The sequence below is a fragment of the Diadema antillarum genome, unplaced genomic scaffold, assembly GCF_040938485.1.
Source record: "Diadema antillarum isolate AM-2024a unplaced genomic scaffold, OU_Dant_1.0 seq00000570_RagTag, whole genome shotgun sequence".
Lineage (NCBI taxonomy): Eukaryota > Metazoa > Echinodermata > Echinoidea > Diadematoida > Diadematidae > Diadema > Diadema antillarum.
This window is the reverse complement of record NW_027271508.1, coordinates 1,329,432-1,355,924: the sequence shown is the minus strand read 5'-3', so window position 1 is coordinate 1,355,924 and position 26,493 is coordinate 1,329,432. Positions and strand designations below refer to the sequence as shown.

General features: G+C 39.0%; 1 protein-coding gene across 2 annotated transcripts in view; it reads left to right on the top strand.

The window, feature by feature from the left end:
- LOC139735365 (uncharacterized) overlaps positions 1-22,571 on the top strand; it is a 111,243-nt gene extending 88,672 nt beyond the window's left edge. Inside the window, exons 3-7 of one of the 2 annotated variants that reach the window (XM_071646116.1) lie at positions 7,929-8,103; positions 13,623-13,780; positions 15,280-15,454; positions 17,699-17,822; positions 18,506-22,571. In XM_071646116.1, the coding sequence (XP_071502217.1) occupies positions 7,929-8,103; positions 13,623-13,780; positions 15,280-15,454; positions 17,699-17,822; positions 18,506-20,417 (2,544 nt within the window). In that variant the 3' untranslated portion in view covers positions 20,418-22,571. Of the gene's footprint in view, positions 1-7,928; positions 8,104-11,680; positions 12,268-13,622; positions 13,781-15,279; positions 15,455-17,698; positions 17,823-18,505 lie in introns of those variants that run through there. The other variant, XM_071646117.1, reaches the window with a different exon arrangement.
- Positions 22,572-26,493: the final 3,922 nt, after the last annotated feature.

Below are 26,493 nucleotides of genomic sequence, written 5' to 3'. Positions count from 1 at the left end.
ATCAACTGAAATAATGTTGTAAAGGAATGATAAGGTCATAGACTACTAGTATATCATTTCAACTGTAGATTTAACCCGTTTGTACTCATGCATATCCATTACAACTTTGACGTTGATAACGAGAGGGTGGTGAAATTGTTTGCCAGAAAGCATCCCAGAAGACTGGAACTTCAAACAATGCTTAAAGACTAGAAAAAGACTAAGCGAAGATCACACTGCACAAGTGCACATTCAGAGGACCGGCAAATGCTCCCCTCTAACTCCTGTTATGTAATCATCATTTTCTATTTTGGATGATTACTTGCCTGTCTCAATATATTGTTGATTATTAGTTATACATTTTCTCATGTTGTGACAGTTCGATTGGTTCTCATTTTGAAGTGAGCCAAAACCTAAGAACATTCTCACTTATAATTTCCAAAGAGTATTATGCAGGCACGCAAACTCAATTTAGTTGTATTTCATTTAAATGTAATGGGTAAGAGGGTATGAGAGAGAATGCTGAGCTATGAAGTAAAATGGTAAAGTAAAAAGTTTGTCAGATAGTATTACAAAAGCCTGAATATTGCAAGAGCTCCGGAGTAAAAACAGTCAGGGAAAAACCCTATGATAACATTGTGAGAGCGTTAGACTGCATTGTGACGCGTCGTCATTTAATCTACATTCTTTATTCATATTTTTCATAAAAAACACAGGTAATGAGCCGGATTGGGTTAAAATTCTCACTTACAGCTTTGTAGAAGTCTGAGTCAACAGTATCACACAGTACTTCAAGACGTATTAGTACAAACGATTTCTTGAGCCTGCACCGTTTCAGGCTCTGTTCTGGATACGGCGGTAGAAACTCATTCTTTTTTGTTTATTTTATCATTATTTACTAATCTCTTTTCTAACTTACAGGTAGCGGATTTCTTTGCAGGCCAAATTCGGAAATGTACTGTTGATTATTACTTATACATTTTCTCATGTTGTGACAGTTCTATTGGTTCTCATTTTAAAGTGAGCCAAAACCTAAGAACATTCTCACTTATAATTTCCAAAGAGTATTATGCAGGCACGCAAACTCATTTTAGTTGTATTTCATTTAAATGTAATGGGTAAGAGGGTATGAGAGAGAATGGAAAGTGCTGAGCTATGAAGTAAAATGGTAAAGTAAAAAGTTTGTCAGATAGTATTACAAAAGCCTGAATATTGCAAGAGCTCCGGAGTAAAAACAGTCAGTGAAAAACTCTATATATGATAGCATTGTGAGAGCATTAGACTGCATTGTGACGCATCGTTATTTAATTTACATTCTTTATTGATATATTTTCATAAATATCTCAGGTAATGAGTCGGATTGGATTACAATTCTCACTTACAGCTTTGTAGAAGTCTGAGTCAACAGTATCACACAGTACTTCAAGACGTATTATACAAACGATTTCTTGAGCCTGCACCGTTTCAGGCTCTGTTCTGGATACGGCGGTAGAAACTCATTCTTTTTTGTTGTTTATTTTATCATTATTTACTAATCTCTTTTCTAACTTACAGGTAGCGGATTTCTTTGCAGGCCAAATTCGGAAATGTACTGTTGATTATTACTTATACATTTTCTCATGTTGTGACAGTTCTATTGGTTCTCATTTTAAAGTGAGCCAAAACCTAAAGAACATTCTCACTTATAATTTCCAAAGAGTATTATGCAGGCACGCAAACTCATTTTAGTTGTATTTCATTTAAATGTAATGGGTAAGAGGGTATGAGAGAGAATGGAAAGTGCTGAGCTATGAAGTAAAATGGTAAAGTAAAAAGTTTGTCAGATAGTATTACAAAAGCCTGAATATTGCAAGAGCTCCGGAGTAAAAACAGTCAGTGAAAAACTCTATATATGATAGCATTGTGAGAGCATTAGACTGCATTGTGACGCATCGTTATTTAATTTACATTCTTTATTGATATATTTTCATAAATATCTCAGGTAATGAGTCGGATTGGATTACAATTCTCACTTACAGCTTTGTAGAAGTCTGAGTCAACAGTATCACACAGTACTTCAAGACGTATTATACAAACGATTTCTTGAGCCTGCACCGTTTCAGGCTCTGTTCTGGATACGGCGGTAGAAACTCATTCTTTTTTGTTGTTTATTTTATCATTATTTACTAATCTCTTTTCTAACTTACAGGTAGCGGATTTCTTTGCAGGCCAAATTCGGAAATGTACTGTTGATTATTACTTATACATTTTCTCATGTTGTGACAGTTCTATTGGTTCTCATTTTAAAGTGAGCCAAAACCTAAAGAACATTCTCACTTATAATTTCCAAAGAGTATTATGCAGGCACGCAAACTCATTTTAGTTGTATTTCATTTAAATGTAATGGGTAAGAGGGTATGAGAGAGAATGGAAAGTGCTGAGCTATGAAGTAAAATGGTAAAGTAAAAAGTTTGTCAGATAGTATTACAAAAGAAACTCATTCTTTTTTGTTTGTTTATTTTATCATTATTTACTTATCTCTCTTCTAACTTAGTGTGGATCTCTTTGCAGCCCAAATTAGAAAATGCCTAGAGACAGCTAGTAACCAAATATGCTACTATAATTTAATAAATAAGAAATAACCATTCCAGTATGTATCTTAGTGTGCACAGTAAGACAGATCAAATCAAATAGGAAAACATCTGAGCACTAAGCCTGAGGTCTGAATTTGCACTCAACTTCTTCCAATGGCTAACGGATGTTTAATTTTTGAATTTCACTGACCTCCAAATTTCACAAAGAAAACCTTTTTAGCATGATGGTTAATATGACATTTGACTGATATTGGAGATGTTTGCGAATCGGATCTACTACCTTTAATATTATTAAATCTAAAATGATTATTTTAAAGTTTGGAAATGCTGGAAATATCCTACCACAAGGAGGCAAAATATAAATGGTTCACATTTACAATTCATTTTGTTTTAAAAATTTTCTTATTTATTTTCGTTTTTGACAAACTCGCATACCAACGGCTGATATACTGTATAGTAAAGTGAATGTTTCATCTTCCAAACAGCATCCAATGGGATGGAAAACTCCAACTGAAAGGTGGACACCGTGACCATACTCGCTAAAGAAAACGCGTAATAGGGGTCGTTTTTTCTCACGGATTAGATGGAAAGTGTGATGTACGAGCGTAAATAATCAAAGGGTATCAAAAAGGCCGAAATTTGGGAAAATGGTATATTGTTCAATCATGATGAAGTACTTCTTTAGGGTGCAGGAAACATTTAAGGAATACTTGTTTTTAAGGCCCGAAAAAATCATATGATCATTACTCGTTTAGGGGCCATTTTGAAAGTCCATGTATGAGCATAGTGTCCACCTTTTAATTGTCGCTACCCCTCCCGGGACAGTATCAAAGGACCGTTTTGTTAATTAACGCAATCCCCCCTTCCTTTAAAAATCCTGGCTTCAGGCCTACTAACGCGGGTATATACAATAGAAAAAATAAAAGTTAAAACAACACCAGGAAAATCACTATTCTCAATTTTGCGGCGCGCTATGCGCGCAGAGTCTCGAACACAATTAAACTTTGCAACTTCCTGGCAAAATGAGTTTTTGCTATTTCCTAGATGAAATACCGTAACGCGATTGCATGCAACAGACAAAAATACAAATTTCCTCGAGACTTTAAAACGTCATTAAAACAGTCAAAATTCACAATTTGCGGCGCGCTTCGAGCGCAAATTCTTATATAACTTTTGTAGTTCGGTCGTCCAAAGAATATATATATATGTATATATATATATATATATATATATATATAATTGTGTGTGTGTGTGTGTATGTGTGTGTGTGTGTGTGTGTGTCATCATTGGTATTGGTACCGAAGGTCCGTTTTTTTAGTGACCGCACCCCCCCTTGAAAAATCCTGGCTACGGGCCTGTCTCACTGTGGATATGAAATGTTGGATGTATGAGGCCTGTTGGTAATCAATTTTGGAAGAGGATTGATAGACATAGTTTGTTTTATAAGGAGACAAATAAGTCTGTAATATATTGAATGTCTGACCCTCCTGATTAAGTATGGTAAAACAAGAAATGATCGCATGTGAGAAACTTTTGTGAATTTTGCGAGGAGCCAAGCTTTGCAAAAGTAAAATTCCTGTGAAAGGTTTTGTCTACCCAGTGCGTTGAATGCCAGTGACAATTCATAAAAGTTTCATGCCACAAAAAAAGGCCATTGGCTCCAAATCACTACAATTTTATGGCACGAATGTTTGTAGTTTTACAATAATTTACTTATTTGTCAGGTGTGTGGCCATGTGTTATAATTTACTGAAATATCTGTGATATAAAGTTTGACCATAGGGGACATCACAGCTTTTCATCAAAACAATGTGTCATTCCTTACCCTTGAGGGGGAAAATATGTAGAAAATAAGACTGAAGTCTTCATCACTCAAGCAATCAATAGGCAGTAAACTTGAAAGCTAAACCCATGTGGGACTGCAGCTTCATTTATTTTAATTGTACATTGTGGTGATATTGTTTCAGAAACATTTTAAGAAGCTGGGGGCAGAGTCAACACCACTATCCCAGGCATTATTCATACCATGATTTTTACTCTTCTGGAGCTACAATCGTATAGAATGCCAGACATCTGACAGTCACATGAACAAATCACCCACCCTTGCCTTAGGGTGCATTTATCTGAAAATTTCTTAAGGCAGAATCATGAAACACATTTGAGGCATTTTTGTGCGATGGATTAATGCAGCCGTGTTTTCAAAAATGTTTAGAAATGGCATTCAAAAGGCAAAGGGTGAGTAGATAAAACGTGATGCCATCTTAAAACACGGTTCTCTGAGCTGCCATGGTCAACTTCAAGTGTAATTCTATATGCCATCAATTGCGAAGAAATTTGTGCCTCAGTTGACCTCTACTTCCCGCGTAGAACAGCGCAAAGCAGCTGAACAGTGAAAATACTCAAATTGCTGTGAACGTCATATTATGATGTTTAGAATTGCCATTTAATATTATATAGGGCCTACAATGTTAAGATAAACACTGTACTAGGAATTGGAAGTTTTAAACCACATTCCAAACAACATTCTAAACACGTTTTGAAATGCAACTCTCTCTCTCTCTCTCTCTAGTTAGAAAAACACAGCCTTGGTATGGCAGGCTGCTGTCTTATGGGATATTCTGCAGACATTATGCAGATCAGATCATTGAGGTCAATAATGATGTACTCATTTGTTTTCTTTTCTCAAATGTGAAGCTAGTGCAGTAATCTTTGTATACCACACGAGTATACCTATCAGAAGATGAATTGCTGTTGATTTTGTCTCTGGTGATGTTCAACCTTGGGGTGCTGTTATTTCCCAATGCTGTGCTACAAATTGACTTTGGCATCCCCCATCTGGGGCGTCTCCTTGTGTCAATTATTACACATATTTCTTTTGGGACAGGAAGAAAAATCTTTGGAGCTATCCATGATTTTAATAGTAAGATTTTCATGTCGATGACAAGGCATTGTTACAGTATTTTCAGGTATTTCTGGTATTTCACAGGGAAGCATATCATTTCTATGCATGAAGAAAATGCAGATAAAAGGTATAATACATAGCTTGCCTAGAAGGAGTTCCAGCCAAAAGTATATGTCCTCGTGTAATCCAATAAGCACAAATATGTGTCACCGAGCAGGCAATTTTCTTTTTAGGCATACCCAAAATTGTAGATGGCAAGTTATGTGCAAAATCATAAAAAAAGTTTGTGTGTGCCCAACATTCAAAAATTAGTGATGTTGCCTTGTCATTTGAACTGCTCACATTATTTTCTGACTTCAAGCTGTGACCAATTTACTTGTCACGCAATGGGAATATTTGACCTGGAGAATGGCATGCATTTGCGTTCTTCCAAACGTTTGATTTAGCAAAATGAAAGAGTCTCTTTATAATGCTATTTGCAAAGTTGTTTCGTGCTAGCAACTATTTTTTTTTCAACCAAGAAATTTGACACTTTCCTGTTCATATTCACACACATGCACACACTTTTTTTTCTATCTATATTACTCTCCAAAAGGATAATACTTTAAGAAAAAGATATGGGGAAGATTTTCAAAAGTATTATCATTATTGTTACATTTCAGTTAAATACATCATAAAAGGGATAAATTTGCATTGGGATATTTATGGCCGATCGCTATGATTTGACTAATGATAGTGATAAGGACTGCATAGCATTAACAAATGAAGGAAAAATTCCTTACAGCATCGCCATTGCTCTTTAAAATAATAATTGCAGGGAGGATAATTACAACAGTGCATACTGTAAAGTGTAAGGTATAATAATAAGTATTGGGTAAGGAAGCATATTTACATTTAGATTTTCTAACAATTTCAGAATATTATACATATATCCTACAATTATAAACAAAACAGAGAGGGGGAGGAAGACCCTGCACGGTTTATTTTTAGCCAAATTGTGACATGCTGATCACAGCAGTATGACAAGATCAGAAATTACCATATCTGTTCTGAGGCTGAAAAAAAGGCAAATGTGGCAGGTACTAGCAACAAATAGTTCAGCTGCTAACTGAGGTGCTCTCGTCTGCTTTGAGTGCCCCATTTATTTTTAAGAGCTTCGTCACACGCACATGGACTTTGCACTTTCTATGATGTAACTCAGATATATGCTGGTTGGCTACTGGCTGTTTCCATATGAGTCATCAACAAACAGATACAGAGATCAAGCTGCCCAGAAAATGTTATCTAAAAACAAAACAAAAATCTCTTCTGCGTAAATGATTATCACTTTTCTGCTAACATAAACCATTAATTTTTGTAATCTGTCAGAATTGACCATACTGTGAATTTAAGCAATTAGCATATTGCTAGAGATTTCCCACAACACAATATTATAATAGGCCCTATATGAAATGGAGATGTAGATAGCATTATTGATTGGCTGATTTTGTGTGTGGGGGGAGGGGGGGGGGGGGAGGGAGATTGTACGATGCATACTGGCAGAGACCTCTTGTCTTGTCTTGTATCTATCTTTATAAATGTGCAAATATTATGCAGAGTGATGGTACATTTCTAAATCCTTCTTTCATCAATGTTGCTGTTCATTGTGTTGTGTACTACTTATCAAAATGCAAAGTTGTATATAATTTTCTTTTTGTGTGTACTTCATTTGCAAAAGAAAAAGCAGAAGATAGAAATCAATGTTACTGTATCATTTCTAAACAAAAGTAAGACAAATTTGTATATTTTGAATTGGTTTACTTCTTCATTGTCATTAAAACATTCCAAGCACACAACAGTTTTTCAATTGCTTTTCCCTGATCAAAAAATGTGTTATTTGTATATTAGTCATACCATGTACCGTGATCAACACCAGGTGGTCCTTCATATCTGAAAAGATTTGAGCTGGAAGTTCTGGAAAATGAAATAAATGACCACTGACAGAGCAAGCTCTTTCCTTGTTTTTGGAATCTCCAGAATATTAAGAAAGCAGTTCCCTAACCTTTCATTAGACAACGCTGCACACTAGCACTTGTCCAACAGTCTCAGACCTCTAAAAATTACTGTCGGACCAGTAATTTTTCAGGAATGAACCAGTAAAACATGGAAAAATTGGGTGCCTACTGGTCCGACAGACAGGTTGGACCAGCAGAAAAAATAAGTTAGTGTGCAGCCCTGCGTTAGAGAATCGACACTTGATGCACCAGCCGGGTGCTGACTAAGTTTGTGAGGTGAGTATACCTGATTCTGATTCAAGATATTTGTGGTTTGTTCAAATTCTAGGTTATCCTATTTCGATATGGTGTAGAAATTAGCTGTTTTGTGTTTGCTGTGAAAGACTTGAAAAATCTGATCAGTGGTCATAAACATGTAAGTTGCCTGTATGTAAACTGAAATTAAACATATGATTATATGCTCTGTTGTAACCTCCACAGCTGACCATCAAGGAATTGCTGGTCACTTCTTGCAAAGTGGACATGGATGTGGCAAGTGAGGTGGTAGTCTACGATCAAGTCACTTCGGACATTGCCGCTCTGACCTCAGACAATTTTCTGGGGGTGTTCCTGAGCAAGCTGAACGATGCCTTCAAGAATGTGTCTCTCCTCTCAGGTAAAGACAAACATGTCAAGATTTTCTTCTCATCCTTATCCTTGCCTTCCGTCAGATTTTATGATACTTCTCCTTGGAATTGATTTTGTGCTAATTATGTGTAAATATGGTGATTTTTTTTTTTGGGGGGGGGGGGAGGGGGAGGGATGGTGTCATTTTATGTGTGTGTGTGTGTGTGTGTGTGTGGATAATGAAACAGACACCCACCCCACCATTATTTTTATCAAAAATATCTTTATGTTAATAGCACATATCCAGGAAATAGAATCGTTGACAGTTTGATAGCCCAATTTGGAAGCCGCTATCATGTAGATGAAACATGATTGTAGACAGCATGTCATCATCTCATTATCTTCTCAGTGTATTGACAGTTAAACCCACATCTGTGATTTTTGCAGTCCAGTAATCATCCATTGTAATCCGAGGTGGGACTAATTTGATATCAAGAGGATGTTGTGCGAGATAATCCGTGATGAGATGCTGTACTGTGAGGGATGCATCGCATGCTCCTCGCTGATGATTGGCTGCCAGGGATGGCATCTTCAGCTGGAGATGGATGTTGGCAGCAAACCCTATTGGGGAGCTGTATGCAGTGCCATCTGCTGCAGTGAGAGAGGGGAAATGCACAGCTTGAGAAGGCAGAGACAGATTTTGTGGTTCGCTGTGTGTACACAGAGAGTTGACGTGGCTCAACATCAGGGGTGTGTGTTTTCTGCTTTTGAATCGACACCAGAGGGCTCTCTCTCAATTTTGCGTCCAGTAACTGCCCCAGAGATGGGATGCAGGTGGCAGTGAGCAACTTGAATATGTTCGCAGCCAATTGACTCATGTATCATAGCTTTTGCTACAAAGAAGTTAAGCTTGATATAGCAGTGATCCTTGGCTGTTGTAAAGTTGATAGAAAAAGTTCATACGCAGGAATCCAATGGGCTGAATTCAAATCATCATGCTCATCTGCTTTCAAATGGATGGCATATGGTACTTAACAGTGATGAATTCAAATTTGTCTGAAGAAAGTAATGTTTTATTCCTGGCACAAAGTAAAAAATGAAATGGTTGATCAAAAGAGAGCCTGATTTACTGTTTACTTAAATTTCAGTATTGTAATCAAATAACATCCAAATTTGTAGACTTCCATGATATTATGTCTGTAGGCACTGCAGTGTATGCTTTTGTCAAACTCCAGCAGGATCCTCTCTGCATTGTCCAAATCTAAAACGTGTATTGTATTTTTTTTCATAAGTTGACAAGGAATTTGTTGAATTAAATCAATTTACTTCTTTTTGGTATTCATTAGTGTTGTTTACAAGGAAAATGAATTTATAGCTATAGATTGCTTAACTTTTAACAGCATGCACCATCCTAGTCACGGACTTTCTCCCTTTATACTTCATTCCTACCATAAATACAAACTTTTTGCTAGCGACATGTAAAGTCATGTGATATTAAGTCAATGATATTGTTTTGTTTGTCACCAGGGCGTGAGTTCTTCTGTGAATGATTTTTCTGTTTGTTTGGGGTTTTTTTCTGGTCATGGGGCTGTATGATTATATTTGATTTTACTGTGGTAAAGATGCAGCCGTAGATGCAGCTTGATCTCTAGCGAAAGTGAGTACATCCTGGTCCTTGTCCTTATACCCCTTTCCCGCTGCCCGTCTCGGTGAACCACCGAGAGGTTCCCCGGTGAATTCACCGGGGAACCTCTCGGTGAAAGTTTGAGTGCCGTCGTTTCACACTGCTCTCGGTGAAACTTTCCCCTAGACAGGTTTTCTGCTCGCAACGTGGGTGATCTTATGTACTTGAGTTTGTTGTGCATCTGCGATTTGGTTTTTTCGATCCCATGTTCAGCAAGTTTTCGGAGGAGGGACTCGTACGCGGCAGCGTCAGCCGACGTCCCGCTCAGTTCTTCGTTCACTGCTGCCTTGCTACGTAATTGAAGTAACAGTCTCTCTTCGTCTTTGGTCCACGCTCCAGCCATTTGCAAAATTCCCTCAAATTTCAACAGCACAAAACGTCAACGGATTTCTCCTGCACACTGTAAACCCAGCACTTGACGAGAAAAGCACAAAATACGAAAAAATCAAGCAAGAGGCGCACTGTATCAGACTTTGCTGGAAAAGTTAAGAGCTAGACACTAGAGGAAGACGAAGGAGGAAGCATCAAATCGATCAAGTACATATGTACACTGTAAACCTATTATCAGCTTTGTATACAGTACACGGCGTGCTAATTACTAGTAAACAATACAATGCACAGCACGATGCAAAACAATGCCGTCGCACTGTGAACGCCACATTGCACACGAAACGACATACTAGTACATTTGTACTATGTAGTGTCGTGTGTATGTTTACAAACACGAATTACTAGTACCCTGTACGTGTGGATTTGGGAGGTCGAGTGCGCGCTAGCTAGCTGAAAACGTGTGCATGACCAGAAACAAAACATGACCTTTGACATAATCTGCATATTTTCCCCGGTGTTTCACCGAGACAACCTTTCACGCTGGGCGCTCTCGGTGAACCACCGGGTGATCTCCCGTTGAACTATCGGTGTTCACCCAGGACGCTTCTCGGGTAAAAATTGCCCAAAATTTCATCGGTGTTTCACCTAGGCTTCCCCTAGGTTTCAACCGAGTGACCTTTCACACTGAGGGGTTCCCCGGGTGCCCCCAGGTGCCCCCGGGGAAGATTTTCTTCAGCGGGAAAGGGGTATTAGTTTCAATTATCCTGCCTGCCAATTGGGGAAAAAAGATTCATGATTGCAGGATGCTGTCTGTCTGTTTTAGGATGAGTCGCTCCAACGACTTCACACCTCACCGGGCTTGTATCCTCTACCAGCCTACATTAATGATGGATGATCGTGTCATCACAAACTGGAGTCACTGATTCACTGCGAAACACACCCCTTCTTACCAACTCAACTGGGCGTACCCAATTAATGGAATCTCCCTCTTTTCCTACCATCCTGTTTGGAGTCGATCCGTCATTGAACCTATGACTGTTGAAAGAGATGTTTCAGCCCTGGTATGATGTAGCATGATAGGATGTAATGTCTGACAAAACTGATGATTCTCATCACTGATTAGGGAGGGAGTCATCATCCAGTTCAGCCTCACCTGCCACAGAAACCATCATGTAAATCATTCCTTTCTGTGATGCTGCTCATACGCTGCTCATAATGCTGCTCATAATGCGGATATGTGTAGACTGTTACTAGGTATCATTGAGTACTTGTGAAACAAGTTGTGGCATTGCTATGATGCCTAGTAGTCTGAAGTGGGAGAATATGTGTATAAATTATATATTACCAGAGAGAGAGAGAGAGAAAGAGATGAGATGGCATTGTGTCTACAATGATCAGCAAAGTCATCCCACATTGTCAAGCAGTTTGCCAGAAATCAATTAATTCTCTTCACCTCCATACCCAGTCTGTAACTGGGCAGATACAGAGAATTATCCTGGAATGTACCAGCAATATTGTTACCTACTCACAAATGTGTATTCCCTGAGTAATTTACTTACTACCTTGCTGGAGGTATGAGTGTTCATTCACAGTAGGTGCACAAATACAAAGCTGTGGTGACTACTCACTCACGCACACACAACACACACAGGCACGAGACTGGCAAATACAACATGTGCTGGGTAACGAAGCTAGGAAAGGAGAAGGACAGATTGGCCGGCCACTTCATGACATCATCTCACTTTGCTCTGATTGGCCAATAGCTAGGATGACTCATAGGGGCTGTCCTCCCTCTCAGCTGATTATCTGGTGTGTGTAATGACTGTCTGTTGACAGTGCACCACATGTGTGTGTGTGTGTATGTGTGTGTGTGCGTGTGAAAATGCAAAGTCTATGCTCTGTATCCTTCTTTGGGCAGTGCATGTTATGTGGAAGAGACTCTCCTGCAAGTGAACAGACACTGGGCCAAGGTTCGTACAAGCTGAGTGGATGATCAGAATGGGTATATGAGCGTTCTGGTTCCCAGCCCGGCATTGTTGATGCAAACTTTGGTGCTAGGGAGACGTAGTTGGTTTGATCGTTGGAGAGAGCACTGTGCTGAGTGTGACATCGCCTTCGATGTCGCTGGATCTTTAGTTGTGGATTTAAATAAGCGCAGGATGGTGATACAGGTGGAGAGAAAGACCGTCACCGCTGGCGGTAAGAGCAGCATCTGCTTCACTTTTTTTTTTTTTTTCATCGTGAGACATTTTTAAGTTTCAAGTGCATTTTGCTTGTGATGAGGATTTTTGTCATTTTTTAAAGATTTGTTATTGGTAGAGGTGTTATGTGATTTTTTTTTTTTATCACCAGCATTCCTAAAACAGTAGGTGTGCGTACAAGTAAGTAAGTTCTTCTCATACATGAATGTATGCAATCTATTTTAGCATGCCGAGTTCCTAATTATTACATGGAGAAAGTACTACCTACTTTGGATGTTTCAGACTGACAATAGTCTTCTATACATATTGTGAAGATAATTTCTATCTTACTGTGGTATCTACATATTGTGTGTCAATATATCTCTCTATATCTTTTTTTTTCTTGTTGTAAACTCTTACCACATTGATTTACATACTATGTCTCCTAGGCTGTCAATCCTGTCATTTTTTAACTCTTCATGTAATTGATTTGACCATAATATATTTTTTTCTTGTGTGGCTGAGATCTTGAGGAAAAATTTGTATCGATGATTTTAGCTTGGAAATTTTGAGATTCCCATCACTCTGTCAAACTGTCAAAAATCTGAATCGTACATTTTATCTCTGCAGTTTCAAATCTTGTATGGTGAGCATGCTAGTATTCTTTTCCAACCATGTCGACTGATTTCAGACTCTGATAGTGGGATATTTTTGTTCACGTTACTCATGCTATGCATGGCAGAGATACTGGTATTGTGTAATCTAGTGTGCGCAACACTTTTCCTGTGTGTTCAGGTTAAATCGCAAGTGTGCGTATTTCCTCTACCTACTTGGTGGGTAGGCCAAGCGTACTCATCCTGGCACACAGGAAGTAGTAAAAGTCACCCAAACCATGGCATGTACCTGCCACCACAGATTACAGGGCTGCGGTGATGTCACTTTTTTTTTCTGTCCCGCTCGCTCTCTCACACGCAATAACTCTCATTCAGTTTTTTCTAAATATGGTCATTTGGTAGTTGCTGATACCAGATTTTTTTTTTCCATGAAAAAAACTTACTGATTAGTGACCAGGGATTTGGCAGTTTTGTTTGTTTAAGGCCTTCTTGGAGGGTTCAACTACATTGAATATGATTTGAAAGTTTCAAGTATAGCTGTGCTGTAAAGAGTCTATATTGCAAATATTTCATCTGTTAAAACAGAAATACATTTTATTGTTTCCAAACAACCAGTATGACTCACGTGGGTGTTCTTCGGAGACATTGTTCAAGCTGTTTTCATCATATGTAAGTGACAGAAAGTGGGTCTGATTGTGGCTAATTCTTGATTGCATTTTAAATCATATGATTTTTTTTTACCCTTTCATGCACCCCATAGGTGGCTTCCCATCATTCCAGTCATGTTTCCCCTACCTCTGTGAGTCTCAGAACCGACCCCCTTGCCCTGCCCGTGCCCCCCTCTCTCAGCCCTGCCTACCAGTGGCCAATACAGGCCCAACGAGGGTGCTGGGTTTCTTGTACCTTGGGTCACAGCAGGTAAGCAGAACTTGTCAACTCACTCCAACCAACTTTTAATCATAATGATGATAGAGATAAGTTTGATTTTACAAACACAATAATCTTTTCCCTAATTTTGAATGATTAGAAAAAAATCTTGTTTAAGTTGTCCTTTACTATAACCCCTTGCTACTGTACTATTAAAGAAAAGAAATACCTGAGCTCAAAAAATCTTCCAACTTTGCAAGATATAGCTCAGTGTGATGCTCCAGGAATCTAGTGATAAATCAATTCTTTTGAAATTATGCAAATATCTTTTTCTAAATGTATGCCCGAAATATGCACAAATCATGTTGGTAGATGTGTTGACATCAATTCTTGCCACAAAGTTTCAATATTACAGTGGCTAGTTAAACAATATAGAATACTGATCAGTATAAGTTTTTTTATTGTAATGTTTTGGCAAAGTTAGAATAAAGTTAGATACACAGATATTTGCATTTGATAAAAAAATGTGCTAGAATTTTTCAAGCTGGCGAATTCGTATCAATTTTAAACTTCACTATGGGTATATACAAATTAATGTAGTGTTTGTTTAAGTATTGCAATTTAGGCATGTTTGGTAGAAGATAGTGATATTTCACCAGTAGGCCTACATGTTTGAGCACTGTGTGTGATAAAGGTAGAGTGCCTTGCAATAAGGCTATGCACTTTTGCAGGAGTGAGTCAGAGACGGAGAGGTAAGCCAGTCACATCCTGATCAAATAAAAAGGCGAGAAGCGGGGAGAGAGATAAGGCTTCACACTAAACTCTCTCCCCTGTTATATTACATGCTGGCTTATTTTCACTCTCTTTCTATCCAGCTTTGGCATATGTGTTGAAATATACTGCAAGATTGGCACAGGCAATGTTGCTCTATGATTTATTGAAACTTTTCAAGGATGCAACCTTGTTCTGGTGTGTTGTTAAAATTACATGTAGTGCCTTTGGTAAGTGGGAAACATTTATAGGTGACACAAGAAAAACACTGAGTGACTTGGAAGTCATGTTGCTGACAAGTATACATTTAAGAACTAAAAATTCACAAATTAATTTCATCCATCAGGAGAATTAATAAAGGTCACGAATGAATTGCAAATTGTGGAATTCATCTGAAAAAATTTGTTTCATAAGTGTAACACCAATTTCAGATGAATTTCCAATACAGATTTGCTTCTAATATTTGATATATCAAATTTTTAACATACTTTTGTTTTCGAATATTTTTATGATGATAGTAGAATTCATCTTTACTATATGTAGAATAATAATTTTGCCAAAGGGTGATTCTTGAGCAGTGTCCATTAAGTAGGTAAAATAAATTGGTCTATGATAGGATATTATCTTGTACAATATGATTCTGTGCAACATTTCTTTATCAAAAAAGATTTTTTTTTGGTGCTCTGAGCTCTTGAAATGTGCACAATTTTCTGTGTTATGCAAAGATTTTATTCATTTCATTTCTTATGAGATTCTTGACTAATGTCATCTTTACACAGGATGTGATGTCAGAGGAGTGTTTGAAGCGCAATGGCATCAACTATGTCCTCAACATTAGTAAGTCCTGCCCCGTCCCAGAGTTTCTACCCCAGACCCATGTTCATCGCATCCCAGTCCTTGACAACCACACCGAGAAGATTCTTCCTTGGTTTGACGAGGCTCTTGAATTCATCGGTGAGTAGAGCATTCCCTGTTCTCTCTCCTGTTTCATCATGCAGCTGCACAACGTCTCCACTTCTAATAAATGTGTGCATCACTTGTGTATCATGCTACTATTACTGTAAAACCAGGAATTGTTATGTGCATGAAATTTAAGAAAACTTTAGGAGCCAAGATTTGTGAAATTCATATTCACACGAAAGACTTTGTCTACACTATGTATTGAATGCCAGGCAGAGTTCGCAAAAATGTCATGCCACGAAAAAGGCTGTCAGCACCAATTCATGAACATTTTATGCCACGAGTATTTCTGGTTTTATGGTAATTGTTAGATCCCATATATACCTGCCAAAACTTTGTAGTCATTATAACAAGTCCACATGCCAACACACCTCTTGCAGTAGTGTATATTACAACATAGTGTACTACAGCAACTTGCATTACTACATACTTTCTCAGTCACATACTATCCAGTTCAGATTTAAGAAACTTGTCAAGTACTTTTCAGCCAACTATCTGAAGTTGCAAGTCGTGAGCAACATATACCGCATATCGCTACAGTGTAGTAGTGCTTCTGCCATTGCAGTCGAGGTGAATAATAGAAGATATGAGACAGGCAAAGAGCATATGGGGCCTCTAATCTCATGGGTGGGTTTAGTAAACTTCACATTGAAACTGATTCTTCAGGCTCCTGTGTTACAGGAAGTTCCCGCATTCTCATTGCCTGTCCGCCTCATTTATTCATAGTAACGTGGTGTCATAGGTAAATCCAGTTTTGGTCAGTCAGCATGTCTCATGTGCACAGCACCCACTGCTTTCTTGCCTTACTCGCATCAGAACGGTGCAGTCTTAATTATTCTGATCAGGAATTCACACTAAGTCATAGACGAACCAGGAATGAATCACCAGTGGGAAGGAGAGAATAAGAGACATGTAGGTCCTCAGAGAACCTTACACAGTCATGTACAGTCATTGTCAGTATGTTCATGGGAGAAAATAGATGAAATGGTATTATAATGAGAAAAACCGTCATTGACATAATCTTGCATAGTTGTTAGATGTTGAACTTTGTGTCCTGTGCAGGAGCTCAGACATGTACAATATTTCTCCACAGGACACTGTAAATGTTTTCTAAATAATGCCCTTCACAACCAGTCTTCACTGGGATAATTTTGCTTATTATACAGTGCACACAGACACACTCACTCCAACAGAGAATATACACTCAAGGACATATCGAGCTTTCCCATGCTCCCAAAGAGTTAATGAATCAAACTTGATAAAGCTGATATCATCAGCTGTGTTCTGCACTACTCTATGATATCTAATGGAGAGGCAGCAAGATGCCTCTCTGTCTCCATCTCTCTCCCTCTCCAACGTTGCAACCCTGATCCATATCCATACACCAAACAGCCATGATATTGCAAAGCACTCCCAACATAATTAAATTTTGCCTGTTGGCTACGCACCAGTCACTACCTGTGTAATGCATGTACGTGTACATGCATATTGCTTTGTCATGTCTGTTACTGTGCAGGATATAATTCAACCCATAAAAATAGACCCCCAGCCATGCCAAAGTGAACGTAAAGAGAGAGGGGGAGAGGGGGAAGGGGGAAATAGAGAGAGAGATTCAGTGCCACATGATAGGTTTCTGGCAGATAGATGGTGAGAAACACGGGAGTGGTTTGTGGATGGCAGCCTGTTGCCAATCAAGCTGCCTGGATACGTATAGTGAACATAAAGAGGCAATATGGCAATGCCAGGCATTCTCTCCTTTGGCTTGTCTGCACCTGTCAATCTAAGCTGTGTGGATTTTTACTGAGGTTTGCAATTGCATCAATTGTATTTGTGGACATCCAGCCAATCAGTGATCATACCTACAGTTTCACATATAAGATGCATACACAGGTGGAGACAGAATTACATTTTTTTTCGTCCCTTCTACTGTCACTCCCCCTACAACACATTCAATGAAAATGTCTGAAGAATCCTTTCTTGCAAGGTATATTTGAATTTTTCTTCTGTTGTTCTTCTTGAAAAGTGATATCTATTCATCAAATAATCATGTCTTTCAATAATTTCATACAGAGTCAGAGGTCATTTACCTTTGTCAAATATGTTCACATTTGTAATCTAATATACTCTGTCATAATATAACAAGTGTAATACCCTCTTATGGACTTTTGTGTTTGCTGTGGATAATTAAGTGTTCAGTTTTTATCAAAGAGGATACAATTTTCTACTTGTACCATACAGACAAGGTGCGGTCAGCCAGTGGGAGTGTCATCGTCCACTGTGTGGCTGGAATCTCGAGATCTCCGACTGTTGCCATCGCCTTCATCATGCGTTACCTGAATATGAACGTTGATGAGGCATACAAGTAAGTTTTATTCCTTACTGGTTGCTAGGAACCTCAAACCTACAGTGTATTCTGAAACTTGTCATATGTTATGAAACCGGTTTGAGGTTGGGAAGATTGTGATCCTTAGAAACATGTTTACTGCCATTTATGCAAATTCCATAAATGCAAAGGTTATTCCTCTCTTCTTCGTTAGGGAAGTCCATCCGTGCTACATGTAAAGCAGGACTCTATTGCCAGATATATGTTGAAGTGATAATCACAGCAGATGAGGTTGAAAGGATAAGGAAATGGGGGGGGGGGGGGGCAGTGATCTGCATTATGTCATTTGATGGGATATGATGTAATAGTAAGATCCCAGCATATTTTTAGCTGGTCAGTTGGTTGGTTGGCCATGGGTGCCTGTCATTCGTCTGTGGAGTGATAGACAGGGTGATTCATCCTGCACACAGCTAGAGTAATCCATTGGTCAAAACTACTAATGGTGAAAGCTTGTTCATCTGAAATGAAGATTATGAAGAATCTTAGGTGAAAGTTGATTTAGATTCCTTTTCTGACATTTAAAATTGCCATAGATTTATTTATTTGTGGTTGTAAACTCCGTACCTCTCAAATGTAAGTTTCCTAAATAAGGATTTTATGCAAGCCATTCCTGGTTTTCTTGAGCAATGGGTTAATTTTATGCACATTTGATGCTTCCTCAGGTATGTCAAGGAGAAAAGGGCCACCATCTCTCCAAACTTTAATTTCCTGGGTCAGCTGCTTGAATATGAGAAGGTCCTGCGGAGGCGGCAAGGTTTGGAGGTCCCAGCCGAGCCCAAGGCACCCCCCAAGGAAGACATCGTCCCACCAGTGGAGAAGAAGGCTGAGGGAGCCAGTGCCAGTGGGTTGGCCAGTCTCTCTAGCTTACCTAAGGAGGATTCGTTGAGGGGCATGGTCCTGAAGAAGGGTCTGGAGGAGGTGGGCAGCAAGCAACACTCAAGGAAGCTGAGTCTAGAGAACCTTTCACTGCCCCTCAAGTGCTCCTACACGCCGGGTAAAGCCAGTCCGCGTCTGAGCAGGACTCTTCCCCGCGTCACGTTTGCCGATGTGCCAACCACACCTACCTCAGAATCAAAATCAATTAAGCGGTCCCTCAGCCGTGATGCCCTGACAGAAGTCAGCACACAGACCCTGACTCCCGAGAAGCGTTCCACCAGCCACCTGACTCTGGACTTGAAGAGTGTTCCTAGTAGGACGTTACAAAGGCCCACAGGCCTTGATGTGAAGAAGACAACCCTCCTGTTAGACTCCCCAGGTGATTCTAAGAAACCTCGTTCCCTTTGCAATAGCCCTTCAGGAGTCCTAGATCAGTTACTAGCGTGGGGCACCAGTCACCTCAGCATGCACTCCCCTGAAGTTCGCAATAACAACCCTTTTGTGGAGGCATGTGCCAAATTCCATGCCCAGCAGTCTGCACAAAGTGGGAATGCCCAAAGATCCCAAACTGAGAGCTCCAAAAGTAAAGTTGAGAGAACAAAGCTGAAACTAGAAGGACTTATTTCCAACCACGAGGCAGTCTGTGCGGAGGTTCATCAACATGCTGCAGAGAATCTTTCCAACCAGGCTGCAGCATCAACAATGTCTGCCCCTAACACCCCAGCATCGCCTGCCTCGGTTAGGAGTCAGCGTCACAAACCCAGTGAAATATCTGTAGGTTTCCAATTTGGACGCTCACGAATCAATGACACAACTTCAGGTCAAAGCAGAGGTTCTCACTCATTGCAACACAAGGACCAAACAAAGCCAAGTGCTCTGAAGAAGCCTACATTCGGACCTCAAAACTCTCCACCACCTGTCCCAGCATCCCAGGTGCTGAGTGCTGGAGGAAACGTCTCAAATCCTCTCTTTACCCGCCAAAGTAGTGGACAGTCATACACCAGTGACTTGAGTTTGAGTAGCGTAGCATCCCCATCCGTGGACAGTTGCTCAATGCTCGACCGACAAAGCTCTCTAAGCTCTGGGATTTCTCCTGACGTAAATCTCAGTTCTGCAAGCAGTAGCACATGCAGCAGTGCTAATCTCAAGCCCCACCCACATCCCAAGGTGCGAGGACAGCTTGACCTAGATACTCCCCAAGTCCTCCCCTCTGGTTGGAACCCATTTGCTTTCCCTCAGGTCAAAGGAGACGATAGTCCAAGTAGTCGCGGTGATAGCATCGTCTGGCAGAAACGCAAAGAATCAGGCAACAGTGTGGATGAATCTGGGCATGTCCAAAGACTTCATCAGTCGCCCACAATGGCTATGGACCGTGTAGCAACATATATCACAAAATGTAACTTTGGTTCTCCAGAAGCGAGCGACTCTGATTCCTCAGAAGCCACACACCCGAGCAAGAAAAAGTGCAATAATAAGAAGCGTCCCAAGCTGCAGCCCAGTATCCGAAGCCAGTCCTGCGAGGAGATTGGTTCCTGCTCGCGAGAGGCCGTGGCATCTGAGATCGTTGTCAGCACAAGGCGCGAGCTCCTGGAGTTCGGGCGATCAGCACTGGAGCAGGATGAGGAGGACTTTGACACGCGATCCCTGAGTAGCCAACGGTCTCTGAGCAGCAGTTGTGAGATGATTGAGGTTTCATGACACAGCACACAAAAGACTCTTGTACATTATACATTGTGCATATATTGAGTTGTATATTATTTTCTTTCTTTGTGGTTCAGTTTTGAATGTAATACCAAGTGCAAATATGTCACAGCATCACCGTAAGAAGGTTGGGTTTTGATGTAGTCTTGATTTTTGGTGGATCAAGTGGGCGCCTACAACTTTGCCTTTTGGTTCACATTGATTTTGGTCTAGGTGTTGGTCTTTGAGGTTCTTGACAATAGCGTGGTCAGAGTACATTGTAGACAGTTTTTGACAAACCAATAATGGAAAGAAGGATAAACGTTTTGATTTGTGACTTTGTGATTTCAGTCTTTTGTTTGCAGAAGGATAATATATAAGGTTGTGAAATGGTTCTCCAGATGTTGAGGTAGTAATCGACTGATGTATAACATGAATTTCAGTGGTAATTGGAAAGTCTGGTGTGATGCATCTAATCATGTATATGTGATATGAATTAGAGAACGAAATTTCTCCTGGAGAGATTTTCATGTTCTTTATTCTTTATATATACACCCTTGTGTGCCATGTGCAATTATCTTGTAACATTTTGTGGTAGAAGACTTGAGACAAATGAAATATATCACCACATCTTATTTTGTCACAATATAAAGATATATAGTCTATATTCATAACTATTCATTAAATATTTCAATATTTTTGTTTCAGTTGTCAAAGTTGTGAATGGGTATGATGTTGTTCGCTGATATGATATTGGCAGATGAATGGATGGTTTCCTCAACTGCACCGATTCATTCAAGTGATATTCCACATCTTTTCTTTGTAATAAATTGTTTGCATATTGACGGAAATATTTTGTGTTAATGTTAAACATGTTTTTAGTTACCTTGGTGTTTCATTTTACATCAAGTATTATTGTTGTTCGTAGATCAATCCAACTAGACTTTGTTTGCATTTGTGCAGAGCCCACGTGGGTCCACGTTTCAGTGAGACACTGAGAAATGAGTCATGAAAGTGTTATATCAGTTTATAGCTAATAACCATATGATTTTATATGAACTTTTGATCATGAATCATTATGTTGTCTTTGATGTCTAGATACGAGATGGTGAATGAACAGTGTGATTTACTTTCTGTTTCTAGATTCACTGTTAAAGGTAAGATCACCAGAGAATTCACACACAGAATAAACCAACACTCAGGATATAAGCATGAGTACACATTCAGTGCCTTTCTCTCTATATAAAAAGTACCACTGAAGACACTGCCTTCAGCTTCCCAGCCATAGCCCTCCTCCATCCTTCACTTATGACAGCTAACATCTAGAATGTTCAAGTACACTCTTTATTTTGTCTTCAAGATCCTAACATCACTTTTCTGAACTGTCTTCTCTCACAGCAGAGCAGAAGGTGTGCATCCAGTTATTATGAAAAAAAAAGTCTCATATATCAACTCTATCCTATTTTTCTACCTACTTCTAGATTGATCCCTCATTAGTATACTTGAGCTGTTCGTACGCAGTGTATAATGATTAATTCTCTTGATAGATGCCACAGTGTCCTAAAAGCCAAAGTCCAGAGGAATTACAAGCTTGCGGCTTTACATTTGGAAATAAAAGAAATTGCCTGCATGCAAGAAGGTTTCTGAACTGAATGTTTTAAGTTGATATTTCCACATTTCTTCAAAGTTGTGCTAGCGCAAGTTAAATTGCAAGGGTATCATATGAAGTACGTTTGCAATAAGACAGGGCAAATGTTACCTAAATGACTGAAATGAAACATTTGGAAAGATGGCAAAGCGATGATACAATTCCAAAATTACTGTGAAAATTACCATGAACACTGAAAAATAAAACATGGCATTCAAGCACAAATTAGATTGTAAAAGATGGTATGATGCTGTAGATTTTTGTCAATAATTGTACAGAATAACAGGAGAAATTCATGTCAGGTGGAAATTTATATTGCATGCCCAAAGATTCAAAAATTGATGCTTAAACATTCTGGAAATTGGGTATTGTCATGTGAGAAACAAAAGGACATTCACTTTATACTCAATCTTTGGAGTTATGACCCTTCTGCTTCTTATGTGACAGTATAGAGGTTCTCTTATGGGGCCTGTTCTCGCTATTAAATCTTTTGGTACTGTTTTTTGAGATCTATTTAAATCGTTATCTCTTGCTTTACAAACTTTGTAGTGATATGTATGTATGTATATGTATGTATGTATTTGTTCTGCCAAAACCTGCAAAAAAAAAATGATTAGCCCTGCAATTTCTTGTGTTTTGTATGCATGTTGAATGTTTAAATGTGAAAATGTTTTGATATGAAGAAGAGAACACATTAAAAACCAATATGGTAAGATGTGACATTGCTTGATGTGTGCACCTGCTCTTTTTGTCTCTGTATAGTCTGTAAAGTTTATAGACTTTATGCTTATTTACAACCTGTAGTAATTCTCCCTTTTTTCTTGCACACACACCACACAGAACCATACAGCACATTAATTTTGTACACCATTTCTGTCTATATTTTCCGGCTTTGTCATTCAGTTATTTCTTTCTTTCAGTCAATTCCACTCTCTCTCTTTGTGATATTACAGAAGTAGTTTGACTTCTTTACCAATCTTTTTTTCCTGTCTCATTCCGTAATCAGCGTTCCTGTGTACTAGTATAAGTGCATCTCTTCAGATACATGCCTGCCAATCTTTCTATCTCTGTCTAGATAGCTTTCTATCTATCTGTAATTATTTATCTATCTATCTATCTATCTTTTCTTTTCTTTCTATTGATCCATTTATCCTCTCATATATTTATGGTATATGATTCATCTTACCCTATCTGTCAACCTACTCAACTCTTTTTTCCTCTATGTGATTAACTGTCTCTGTTTCCACTTAGCTATTTTTTTCTCTTTGTTGAGGCACCTGAATGGCTTTCATTATCAATGCTGATGGTTCGAAAAATTGTAATAAGGGACCCGCGATAAAGCACATCAGTAGATTGAATGATGTTTGGAACACAACAAACATCACCAATTTAGTGATTGTATTGTGATCAAATATGTATGAAAAGGTTAAAGTCATACAAACATAAATGCATTCAAAGTGTAGCTTGAGGAAGAAAGTTTGATACATTACAAACATATTAACAATCCAACTATAGTATTTACAAGGTAAATAATCTAAAATATGACCAACTTGCCTTGTCCCTCAATGTACCTCACCTACGTTGGTTTTGACCTAGGATGGCAACTCTACCCAATTTTAGCCCTCTTCCTTCAATTCAAAGAGGAAATCACATCCCTGATGACTAACTTCGAGGTACGGCAGGAATTTATGAAAGCAACTGTCTTGACATATTACGGCACATTACAGCGCCTTAAAGTATTTAGTCTGGGCAAAATCATCTCAGCGGCATGATGAAGATGGTAATTAAGTCTGTCATTAGCTAAGGGCCCTCTGAAAAGGACAGCCCATCCCACTTTAATGTCATCAATACTCACTCTCCACACTCCTCCCCCTTTCTCAATTTCTCTTTTCTGACATGCTGTCTGCCTCAATCTCCCTCTCCCTCCTCTCTCTCTCTCTCTCTTTCCCTTTCACCCTCTCACTTTCTGTTGCTACATCTTGTCATATTCTCCTATTTTTGCATTTCTAACTAGCAATCTAGTTTATTCTGAATATAATGTCCCTTAATGTACCAGTTTGTAGTCTGTGCGTGTGTCCCTCTATCTACTTGTTGCTCTTCTTCCGTTGATGTCTCTCATGTTATGCTGAATGAACAGAAATACAGCAAGGTGATATCATATTCAATATAATCTGAAATAAAGGATCTCTGGGGAAAACTATAAGAGTAGCTGAATATCTTGTGTGAAGTTAGATCACCTCTTGATTCCTTGAGAGGTTTGATGCTCCATTTCCATTGATAAAACTGATAGAAATGAATATGAAAGCATTTTGTCATGTTCAATTATATATAATGCAGAGCGGAGCATGATGTTATTTGGTTGTTACGAACTGAATCTTAGACATACCAATTCACAAATATTTACCATTGTTATCACATGTATATAAATCAAAACAGGGAGGTGAGACCAAAATGAATATCTGCATTTAAGAGAACCTCATCTTATTGCCACCCAAACATGGTGATTCTCCATAGATTTAATGCACAGAATATTTAGTTCCCATTAACCGTGGGTTAAGAACCACATGTTTTGTTAATGCCAGAGATTGTTCTTTCACACGAGTGCCATTCCAAATCTGCACTAAAAGCATTGGTTTCTCATTCATTCCATTTTAGGCATACCTGCTTAATCACGCGACTCTTGCTGTCAGCTGTAAGGGCGTTCTTTAGTATTAATTCTAAGCGAAGTCAGCTACACAAGGGCTAAGAGGAGATTATCAAATTGGTATCAAATGCATTTCATTTTCAGCAAGTTTTTACCAAGCATGGGAGCTGGCAAGTGCTCACATGTCCTGTGAAACTTCTCTCTTTGCCGTAGAAGAAATCTGTACAGTATCATGCATATTCATTATTTCAAGAGGAATTTAAGATTTTATGTAGCTGCTTCATAAACCAGTCGTGCTGTTCGATAAAGTGTATCATAAACACAAGCCCCAGGCATAGCGTGTTAAACCTGGAAGACCACATTTTCAGAGACTCCAACCCCAAGCACCTTCTGATCTGGAGATTCTCCCGCCCGAAACCCCTAGCAAACGGGAGACTCCAAGTTGATGTGTGCGAAGCACGAAGTTCCTAGGATTCTACATGTTCTCTGGTGCCATCTAAGGCTTATTTTTTCAACATACGATAGAAATAAGTAAGAAATCCTTTCCAGCGGGAGACACAGAGCCAGGGCGGGAGAAATCAAATCTCAAACGGGAGAACGGGAGATTGTGCAAAAATGGGCTTTCGGCGGGAGATCTCCCGTCGAAAACGGGAGAGTTGGAGTCTCTGCATTTTCCCCCAATGGGATTGAAAACTAAAAGAAAGGGAAAAGAATGTTGGGTCACCAGAGGGAGGGCATATCCCATGGGATAACATTTCTCCTGCATTCTGCCTCAGGCTGAATCATTAGCATCTCTTGTCAGATATTCACCAGCTAGCTTTCCTAAGTCCCCCCCCCCCCCCCCCCCCAGCACCATTCTTGCCACACCCTTTGATTTCTCCCCCTTGATAACTTTAAAGTCCTTCCAAAGTAGATGAGCCATGCTTTATAGAAATTGAGTATGCTCTGAAGAGCACAGTATGTCGACATGCCCCTCAGTTGTACAGGCATGAGAAAACATACTGAAGAAGTGTTCTTTGAAGCTGCCTATCTTACATTTTTTTAACATCATTTTTTTAAAGGATCAGATAGATAAAGCTTAGGCTGCTGGTAGCTGCTAACATTTGCAGTAGCCTACAAAAATCTATGTGCATATTTTTTTTTTCTCACTCTTTTCAGAGTTGTATGCTTTGGTATCATGGGCAACAACATCCCTATTAGTAATATTCTGATTATGGAATGTTTGATTCTGTGTCATTTAACATGTAGGATGATAGTCAACAGTTATTACTAGAATAGCCTCCCTGTACAACAACAAGAAAATATCAATGTTTTGAGAATCTTTACATACTTTTAAAAGTATTATTTAACCTTCTGTTAAGCAACATCTAGTGTTTATTCATATCATGTACTTGGCATTTTATACCATTGATTGTGAACAGATGAATGTTGATGCCTTCCCACCTTCACGGTTTGTGACTGAAGGCTGTACACCCGCTGAAGGATGTAGGCTAGCTGTGTTTTTATAACATTGCATGTGATTGTTTCTGTTGAGCAAACAAGGAGAAGTGATGTGATATGCTGCAGCATTCAAAACAACCAATAACATTTTATTTGTATGTACTTCAACCTCTTGTTTGAAGCAGCGTGCTTCAAATCTCTCGTGATTCATAAATTCTTAAAGTGTGATGTGACCTTGACTTAAGCATGCCTGGTGTATAGGTATCAAAAGGCAAGGATGTACACAATTATAATTGCCAAAATAGAATTATCTTTACTTCGTAAGTCAGGAAGAAATTTATTCTCGTGGATTTTTTTTTCCA